The 10,537-nt window shown below is 44.0% G+C and overlaps 1 protein-coding gene across 2 annotated transcripts in view; it reads right to left on the bottom strand.

Moving 5' to 3' along the window:
- Nucleotides 1–40: 40 nt before the first annotated feature.
- Nucleotides 41–10,537, bottom strand: part of VPS54 (VPS54 subunit of GARP complex) — a 42,735-nt gene continuing 32,238 nt past the window's right edge. For both annotated transcript variants that reach the window (XM_009952353.2, XM_009952354.2), the window contains exons 17-22: nucleotides 10,292–10,379; nucleotides 8,567–8,688; nucleotides 8,374–8,454; nucleotides 4,622–4,729; nucleotides 3,609–3,703; nucleotides 41–1,309 (exon numbers count right to left, since the gene is read on the bottom strand). In XM_009952353.2, the coding sequence (XP_009950655.2) occupies nucleotides 1,204–1,309; nucleotides 3,609–3,703; nucleotides 4,622–4,729; nucleotides 8,374–8,454; nucleotides 8,567–8,688; nucleotides 10,292–10,379 (600 nt within the window). In that variant the 3' untranslated portion in view covers nucleotides 41–1,203. The remainder of the gene's footprint in view (nucleotides 1,310–3,608; nucleotides 3,704–4,621; nucleotides 4,730–8,373; nucleotides 8,455–8,566; nucleotides 8,689–10,291; nucleotides 10,380–10,537) is intronic.

Raw genomic sequence — 10,537 nt, 5'->3', positions numbered from 1 at the left:
GTCTTTAAAAACAACTGTGATTTTATAGCTTTATTTTTGACTGACAATGAATGACATCTGTTATGCTAACAGAGAAGCATGCCTGTCTCAAGAACCCATAGGCACACGCACACACTGTAGACTAGCCCATCATACACAATCATCACAGGGTTAGGCACTCAGACTAGGGTTAGGTAAAGAGGTGTGAGGTGAAATACACAGGCACTTTTACTTAGTACTGGCAGTGTCCAGTCTTAAAGGTAGTAGTAAAAACTCCAAAATAAATTAATTTCAGTTGCACCTTCCTTAATGGTGCAACCTTTTAGAAGTAGCCTAAGAACTTAATGCTTCCTGCCCTGTTTTCTGTCGCCTCCTCTGTCTCTACGTGCACCACTTGGGGTCTTTGAAGCAGTAGAATGATTGGCAATGTCCTGCAATGCTCCCTGGCCTCGCCCTGCCTGCAGCAGCCATGCCTGCAGGAGCTGCAGGAAACCATCCCCACAGCAGCCTTTGTACTACCTTCAAATTCCACCAGAAGCCTGCGGTTATGTTGTCACTGCTAACAAGGATCTGATCGTTCCACAACTCCAACCTGTAGGTAATGGCTTCAGGGAACTGACCCTTCGTTAGAAAATCTGTTTCTTCAGAGGGCAGTTTGGAGCCCAGCTGAGAAATTCCCCGAAACAGGACTGCTCCCTAACAAATCTGAATCCTATATGCAAGCAATCAAAAGACATTTATTTATATAAAGTTCTGTAAAAAAATAAATTTTAGAACAGCATCGTTTCATAGAGAAAAACATTTTCTACAGAGTTCAAACTGCAGGATTTTTATACTGTACTATCATTAAATAAGGTGGGACACCATGTGAATTTCATTGCACTAGAAGAAATGCAAAGCATCTTTTTAATATAAAGATATACAGAGCATTCTAGACAACTACAGCTGTGTTACAGCTATGTGTTCTTTTGGATTTGGTCCAAAGAAACCTGAGTCTGTTTTCCAGAGAGGATGAGAAAACATTGCACAGACAGCTGATCGCTTGTTCCTTGCCGAAGGACACAGAGAAGATCGTGCCCTGCAGCTTGCTCTGAGCCTGGTTTCCCCGACTATCAATAGTGCCCCTGCTTGTACACCGGTCTTAAGTATTCACCTCAAGTCGTCACGCTGCTTAGAAGAAAGTCGGTCTGTTGTCAGAGCCAAGGGACTGCTCCCGGTGGATTATCATCTCTTCTGCTCCCAAATTTCAGCCATGTTTAGGTCTAAGTTGTTAAGGCCTTTCAGAGCTTGGAGGTTTCCAGTGTAAAAAGCTACATCTGAAGTAACCAGGCTGCAGTGAAACAGACAACAAGGTTAGCGCCTGAACCTCTCGTGTCTGCCTGGAGCATTCAGAAAAACAACCAGGGTTTGTTCACGACCTGGACACAGTTACAGCAGTGCACGTTCAAACACTATGCCTGGATTAGAGGTTTTAAGCAGCAGTTCAAAACTCAATGCTACGGATGTGGTTTATTTTACAGCAGTGATGGTACACAACATGATTACTGCTAGGTGTAAAACTAGTTATAGGGAAGGGAGATCAAACGAGTTCAGAAAACTCAGCAGGAACTGGGCATCTAAAACGTCTATTCTCTTGCTGTAATCCCAGGCTTAAACCCCTGATTCCATTGCAACTTAGAACATTAATTACTAGCTTCTGTATTCTAGAGGGTTAATGTAAAAACAACCAAACAACGATTTTGTTTGTTGCTGAAATATATGAGAGGATGACAGATACGGTCATGGTGTTACCAGTTAGAAAGCAGGAGAAGAGAAGGCTCCGGGGAGACTTTATAGCGGCCTTCCAGTACTTGAAGGGGGCTACAGGAAAGGTATACCAGGGAGGGTAGTGATAGGACGAGGCGTAACGGTTTTAAACTGAAAGAGGGGCAATTTAGATTAGATATTAGGAAGAAATTCTTTACTGTGAGGGTGGTGAGACACTGGCACAGGTTGCCCAGAGAAGTTGTGGCTGCCCCCTCCCTGGCAGTGTTCAAGGCCAGGCTGGGTGGGGCTTGGAGCAACCTGGTCTAGAGGAAGGTGACCCTGCCCATGACAGGGGGTTGGAACTAGATAAGCTTTAAGGTCCCTTCCAGCCCAAATCATTCTGTGATTCTATGTAGGCATAAAAGTTGTAGTTCCATAGTAAAAAATCAACCAGGATTCACAGGCCTGGATTTTTACTATTATTACAGAAACAAGCAGTTTAAAATAGGATGAGGATCAGAAAAGCATGTTAAAAACTAGGTCAAGGAAGACTGCTGGAACAGCAGCAAGTGAAATCCAGTGTTTGAGGTTTCCCTTCTCAAACGGCCCTGACAACACACTCCCAGAGAGCTATGTTCTGAAGTAAGTAGCTGCTGCCACGAAAGAAACAAGACTGAGGGCATTAGTGTTTCCAGCTCCAGCCAAGAGACCCTCCTGACAGCAAGGAGGACTGTGCTGGGAAATACACTACCAGTATGTCACCAGGAACGCCTGCCCCGACCCTCCTGCCAAAAAGGGATCCATTTAGGCCGCCCAGCCACAAAGCATCAAACAAAACCAAGAGAGAGGAGGAAGACAGCACGGCACACTGCTTAGGACTAGAAACCCAGGGGTGAGACACTGCCAAATGCACTCTGGGTGCTCTCATTTCAGCTGGGGCTGCTGCGGCCTCATTATTCAGTAAGCTGCTTGGCTTACAAATACCTTTGTAAGTACTAAAGGCAACTGGATGTTATCTTGCGAATACACCACAAGTACAGAAAACCATTTCAGATAAACTTTCACAGAGTACAACGATGAATAAGCTCAAGGAGGACAAGAATAAACTGGACAGGACAAAACTCTTCTTCATTCCAGCAAAACTGGAAGCATTTATGAACTTCCTTTTCTGGCATCTTCAACCTAACACAATGCTTTCCTGCATGCAGGTAGGCCGAGCAAACGTCACCCTTACTACACATCAAATAAACACCCCCGGGTCATTAAGAACAATTATAAAACCCACTGCTTCAGGGGACAATCCAATGTACAATGGGATTCAGCCTGCAAGAGGCTGCACGCTTCCCCGGGAAGTGTGGGACACCAGGCACAGCCAGCTACACCCTCTCAGGAGAGGTACCACTGACCTGTTTTAGTGATAGAGGGTTGGGCTGGGGCGGGAAAGGAAAAAAGCTCTGTGACCATAATCTGGCTCTGCCATAAAAATTTCTGTAGAGAAGCTGCCCATTGCACAGATGAAATACCACTTTTTTTCCTATTTTAACTTTGTTAGCGCCATGAGTCACCATACACGTTTCAAAACCGCTTCATGAATCATGCAATTCTTGCGAATTAAACTGCTGTCACACAAAAGGAGACAAAGCAATCCACAACCTGAGGAAACCTGCAGCAGCAGGTTTCTTTAGGACAATGCCCAAGTCCCAATTGATTACCAAGCTGACTGCATTCCCAGTTACCACGGAAAGGCACAAGTCATGTCCTTTACTGTAAGAAAGCTCCAAACGGGACCTACTAAAACACAGAGCGTGGCTGCCTTCTGCAATGCAGAAGACAAAGCCTACTTATTTAAATTAAGCAGTGAAAGAAGTAGTGTTCAAACATACCCATTCAGAGGTCCCCCATCATTGACGACATTCAGGTGGGCCAGCTGCCTCTTCAGGTGAAGTTTGTAGCTTGCGTTAATTCGTAAAAACAACATCTAGAAGAAACCACAGAACCAGAGTAAGGAACCATCCCTGTGCTTGTGTCACCGCCTACAGCGAGGAAATACATTGCGAACACCTTAAGCCACTAACCTTTGGTTTTGGTTTAGCAATTTGTGCTATTTTCCCTTCTGCCAGTCCTTCAGCCTCCTAACACTTCTGGCCATATACAGTTTGTAACACACAGGACAGTTACACCCTCACTTATTCATTACGTGTTGCACTTAGAAGACACGTTCTTTGGCACATGAATTTTTCTTCCCTGTTGTCTGAAGCATCTAGCAGCTTGTATTAAGGCTAGAAGATAAGAAATCTCTTTCCTGTACTATAACCACTTTAAGTCTTTTTTTCCAAGAAAAGCATGAAAAACAGTTTGAAGGGACCATTTAATTTAGCGCAAAAGAGAAACAGCTTCATGTATTCAGTGACTGGATTGGTCCTTCCTGTCCTTAGATTTACAACTCCGCAGTAGCAGTAACTGCAGCAAAATACTGAAAAAGCCTATCTGGCACAATCTGGCTACATAATACACATAAGGACCTTCAGAAGCCACTAAGTTTGTGCAGCGTTACAGAAGAATTCCCTAAAAGGGCTGTACTCGAGCCTCAATCTGTTGCCATTTGTGTAGCATTTCAGGACTAATTCCTGAATTGAAGAGTCACCTCTCCAGACTTTAAAATGCTGGAATCAGTCAGTTCTTTCTGCATGTCTCATCGTCCTCCCCGCACATCCAAACGCTTACTTCAGTTCAGACCAAGCTGTGTGTGTGACTGCTGCCAATCCCTTTAATGTGTAGGTTTCAGAAAGACTCAAAAAAGAATTTCACCCCCCTAGATAAAGCAGAAGTCTCTTGTCACCAAGTCCATGCACATTTGCAAGGGAGGTGTTACATGAATTTCAGAAATACCATTCACCTGAGTTTGCTCCTCAGGAAGGAGATCATATATAGCTTCATGCATCTTTGCCATTTGCTTGCAGATATTCCTGAAGCATGCTGAAGGAACAGGAGCTTTTACTTCGTACTGGAAATAAAGACACAACCAGTTACCCCTTTCTACCACTTTAAAACAGTTTATATAGGAGAGTTTCTAAAAGCCATCTGAAGCCTTGCGTTGCTAATGACGTCATGAATCGAGGTTCGTTTAGCATATCCCAAACTAAAACAGTCGCTGGGCACGATCCGATTCAGCCAAGGACTCACATCATACAACCCTTCAGCACTCCTCATTTTATAAGCAAACAGCAACATTTGAAACAGTATGAAATCTGAGGATTTCCCAACTTCACCTATTCCTCTTTGTTAGCCTGAATTGCTTCTGTTTGCTCATTACTTTTTGTGGGTTTCAATTACCCTGTGAATTACAGAGAGAATCATCACGCCATGCGGCCTGCTAGCTGGCCCTCTCCTTCCCATTTGGATGAGGCAATGACAGACAAGCAATTCTACCTCTGGTGAATATGCCTCCCAAGCACTTCATGAGAGAAAACTAATTCTCTAAGATCATATATATCCAAATTTCTGAAGAAACAAGGAAAGGAAAAGCTTAAAGAAATAGAAGTTCCTGAAAACTCAACATTGGCCATAAAAAAAAAAAAACAACCCAAACCAAAACACCCCCACAAAAATGTTGCAAAAATACCTTGGAAAACAAAGTAGAAAACGTCCCCCTCTCCCAGTGACTGAAATAAAAGAAACGAGAGCCTGGAAACCACCAGATGGCAAGAGATTTGCTACAAAAATTCTTACTTCCTCGCCCTGGATAGGGAAGACCTGAACATGATTTCAGAAGCACTTTCAAAAAAAAACAAAAACAAAAACAAAAAACCTGTCCCAGGAACAGAGAAGGCAGCTCTTCAGTTCCTGGTGGAGGGGCCTGCTAGCTGGGTTAAAGCCTGGTAGGTCACCTTTGGAAGGGGGATCCTTCCCCACAGAGCCTTGCACAGTTCAGTGGAAGAGCTGAATCATTACAACTAAATGATTTACAAACACATTGGAGGAGATGCTCTCTCTTATGCTAGCCTGGATTGTGAAAAAGAATAGAGCTTGCCTGAGTGTGAAAGGAAAAAAAAAAAGGGGGGGGGGGAGTTTGAGAAAGTCTTCACAGAAAAGCCAAACCGACGACTTGATTTTCACAGGAGAAGTAGCAGAAAAATAGTCTTGCTGCTCCAGGAGCCTGGCTCCCTGTGTAGGACAACCGCACAGCGGACAGGATTCTGCCTGAAGACATGAGAGTTAGGCAACAAATGATTTACAATCTACCAGTACGTTGTAAAGCCAAGGGGAACTGGCAAGCTGCAGCAACGGCTCTTGCATGACTACAGACAAATCAAATCTCATCGTGATGGGGCAGTGAAAAGCACCAGCAAGAAACATGAGCTCCAGCCCTGCAAGGCGCTGGCCATTTTTACCTCCAGCGAAGGTCAACAGCGTGTAATACCATAAGGGATGAGACAAAAAATTTACTACTCTTCTGTCCAAACAGTCACAAGACAGCAAGCTCCAAGAGAAGCTAAGAACTTGCACTGGATTTTTTCCATGAACATTTATCCCTTTTTAAAAACCTACGCGTTTTTCACTCGTTAATTATAGCTGTTAAATACCCCTGTTCCTGTTTTATCTCCCTGCCAAAGTTATCAGACAGATGCTGGGAACTGTCCGTGCTGTTGTGAAATGCCTTGCTGAGCGCACAGCCTCATCACAGTGGCACTCTGTGAAGACAGCTCCTGTTCCACCGAGCTCCCAGAGGGAAGCAGAGCCTGGAAACGCAGAAGTAACTTGCCCACGTTACCCAAGTGCCAGGTTAATGTCCCATCTGCTGGCCCAAACTGTTTTTCTCCCACAAAGGTGGTTTCTAGAAGGTGCAATGTTTGGTTTTAAAGCATGCTGGACACGCGTTGCTGTGAAATTCACTCGCTTACTCAGATTTACACACTTTAGAGCAGGTGACCCCTTTATCCACATGGCACTGAAATATCTGGAGTCTTACAAAAACACATAAAACAAAGAACACACTGACACGGTTGCGCTGACATGCCCATTTGCAAGTGTCCTGTTTTTATGTTCTTCACAGCCTTCAGTGCCAAGATTTCATTATTTCAGGAACAAGATGAGCCAAATTATGGGGTATGTTTGGAATGGAGGCAAACCGACAAACGATCTCCTTTTCTCCTGTACTCTGAGTTGCATTCACCTGAGCCAGGCACTCTCTCTCAAACCTTTAAAAGCTCTAAAGGACAGGAATATTCTCAGTTTGTATCTTGCGCCAGCTCACCAAGGGAGAATGGGCTGTAAAGATGGAAGGACAGTAAGGGATGGATACTTGCCAACTACCATCAAGAACATAAATTGTGTTACTGGTTTGTCATGGGCTAACTTGTTTAGTATCAATAATCTAAATACTTGCATTTGTTTTTATTTTCAAGAGATAAGTGACCAAAAAGCCATGTTACTTCATAGAACAGGTATTTTTATATGGGGAAAAAAACGCAAAACAGCAGCAGATCACTGTTTGGGTCTTCAGAAAAGGGTATAAACATGTTTCAAGACGTGTAAACACAACACAGGGCGGGGAATCTGAATTTAAATGCTTTAGCTTCCCCCCCCCCCCCCCGTTTAGGTAACACTGTTTGAAAACGCAAAGAAACAGATTAAAAGAAAATGCACAACATAAAATAACCAATAAAAGAACAGAAACAGCAAGGAAGACAGAAATGCTGCCTGTTACAGCTGCCTCACTGCAGCCCCCATCAGCCTGTCTCCTGTGCTTCACCAGGGAGATGGATGCTGTGCTTCTCCTGTGCTCCTACAACAAAGAGGTTGTCCCAGGCCAGTCAATCAAATCTGTCACTAAAGAATGAATTTACTTCTCTCATGGAAGAGCTTTTTTTTTCCTGTTGTTGTTTTGTGATTTTTTTTTTTTTTTAAGAGCATACGATCCAAAGCAAAACATTAAGCTTTAAAAGCTCATGTTCTTTATCTATGAGATCTGTGGGCCCAGGAGGTCCCATCTTCGGCAGTCTCCATCAGCGTATTCCACCCTGAGGTGAATCAGAGTGACTGGATCTAGCCCAGGACCAACCTGTTCTGCTGACGAGCGTTCAAACCCCAAAAAACCGCCCAGAGCACTTCATGGGACAGCTATCAACGCTGCTACACAGCGGGAACTGCTAAGCGCAGACCTCTAGTCCCCAGGCCAGCAGCCCAATAGATGGGCTGGTCCTTCCCCTCCAAAACCTCTTTCTCTTCAGCAGTTTTTTTTGCTGTTTCCTCAGCTGCAGGGAATGAGACACTCCCCACTTCCAAAGAGGCACATTGGGAAGAGCAGGAAACGGGAACTGGCTCAGCCTGACTGCAGATAAGAGCTGTCAGTGGATAAAACTGCTGAGGGTAGGAGAGCACTTCAGTTTCTAAACACCAGAGCATCTGTGCCAGCCAAAGCATTTCTGTACTGCTGAAGGAGTAAATGAACAAGTTTTTTTTGTGGGGGCGAAGGCGAAGGAAACCCAGGTGGCAAATGTTAAGACAAAACACATTCACAAGTACAGCACAGAGCTTTGTGTTTATACAGTTTAAAGAAGTCCTGATTAGGAAAGTTTAAGACTCCATTTGAAACATCTAGGAGACCTCCCATTTAGAGAGTGTATAATTATTTCCATAAATCATTACCTTGGATAATAGTTTGTCAAATAAGCTATCCATTATGGCAACGAGTTTTGCTGAAATTTCAGCTATGTGGTCGTGATAATCCTGTAATGGAAGAAAGCAGGTTTTATTTATTATCTAATGGCATTCATATTTTTCCAGAGCACAGTCGAAAAGCAGAACTTTGGGTTTAATTAGGAAATGCCAGAAGAATTACCTTCGTAATGTGGTCAAAATGCCTGAGCATGCTAAACTGCTTTGGCTGCAGTCGAGCTTCAAAATGAGCCCTGATAATAGGAATGTAGTGTACGATTAGCTGTAGGCAACGTGAAGAAAGGGCTGTAAATCCAGAAGCAAGAGGGAAAGAAAAATAACTTAATTATTACAAGGAAGAATCATTTTGTATCTCCTTTAACATAAAGAACAGCTCTAACACAATTTAACATGCCTAAAAAAGAAGGAAGTAAGCATTTGCTTCCACCTGCAAACCCCACCCAGTGAAGACACCAGACTAGTACCTAGCTATTCACATCCAGCTTCTGTAAGATACGGGTTAAGGGACTAATTTTACAAGAGGCTTTAAGTGTCTACTTGACATTTTGAGCCCTGAGCACACGCATACATCAGAGAGACCTCAAAAGACCTGACTAATCAGCTATCTAACCTTGGCAGCCACATTCTCGAGATGTCAGTATTTCTTCTGCAGGAGGCGTACATAAACACCCTGCCCTGCCAGTGCTGAGCTGCCCAGAGTCTGCTCCCGCCTGCGGTGCCAGCAGGATTCCCAAAACCAAGCTTCTCTTGTGTCTAACAGGGCCCGAGCCAGCAGCAGGACGCGGTGGTGCCGGCGTGGTCACAACACCGGCCAAGCCTTCTGGAGCAAAGACCCAATCCAGCTTTTCTCTGCTCACTTGTGACTGCTCCAGCACTACAGCCATGGCCCCTTGGGGGGGAAGCCTCTCAACCCATCCTCCTCAAGGTATTCCCTTTCTAAAAGGGAAATGCAGACTGATAATCAGGACACTCTGAAACATGGGAACTGCAAGTTCAAACGCCTGCTTCAACCCATCAATCAAAGGCTCTTAATTTCAGGAGCTAGTTTAAAACCGGGGCTCTCGAGTAGCATGTCAGACTTTTCTGTAGCATGGAACTGGGCACCTAGTTCTCCCCAGCTTTTCAGAGCAGCTAAAGCAGTCCAGGCGGGTAACTTGAGGCTGGCAATTCAGTTAAACAGCTGCATGCTGAAACTGAAAAACTCTAAACCCCAAATTATAGTTTAGATTCAGCACACAGAGCCCTGTTACCTGACTGTGCTGGGACATTTAGCCACATAAAGACTAACTATTCGATTCAGAGCCACCCACAGAAATCATTTTGTGCATTACTGACATGCGGTTATAACCCGCAGCAGCTGTGTGTGGACACGGCATTACAGAATACAGCACCACGGGGCAGATGGGGCAGCACAGCTCAGCGAAACGCAAGGGGAGACAGGGGTTTGGCTGCATTCCTCCACCTACGTACCTCCAGTCTCAAGATCTGAATGCTAAGCGGCTCCCAAGCATGCCAAAGTCACCGCTGAAAAAGCAACTACACCTTCCCATCGTCAAAACATTTTCACGGAAAACTTGCTAGCCTGTATATTTGTTCTTATGTTTCCTTCATGTAACACAGTGAAGCTTCACATTTAAAGTGATCTGGCGGACAGCAAAGGAATTTGATGGGTGTTAGTGCACCCCTTAATCAGATCATTCGCTAGCTTTTTTTTTTTTATTAATACATGTTTTACCCCCTAACTAGCAAGGCCTTGTCACCCTCTGTGCTCTATGCATGGCACCAGATTACAAACATAGCTTAACATAATGTTCAGGGATTTTTTACATTTGTCTTTTTTAACAGGCAGGAGAACAAGCTTTAACATTTTAAATATAGAAATCCATACCTAGGTTTTTTGTAGTGATTGTTTTCAAACCAACAACTTGCAATGCTCCAGCTCCAAGCACTAGCTGGCAACTTCTAGAGTTGAAATACTGTGAGGAAAGAAAGAGAGAGTGAAAATGCACACTGACTTTTTAACAACTACACATAACCACAGTTTAGAAATACCATCAATAGAACTTTGCAAGATTAAATAAATTATTACGAAGGCCAGTTCCAAAGTGTCACATACTCCTTACCACAAGGTGTC

This window comes from Leptosomus discolor, chromosome 2 (assembly GCF_034619465.1).
Source record: "Leptosomus discolor isolate bLepDis1 chromosome 2, bLepDis1.hap2, whole genome shotgun sequence".
Lineage (NCBI taxonomy): Eukaryota > Metazoa > Chordata > Aves > Leptosomiformes > Leptosomidae > Leptosomus > Leptosomus discolor.
Note: the sequence above shows the minus strand (reverse complement) of the source record. Positions and strands in the feature narration are given on the sequence as shown.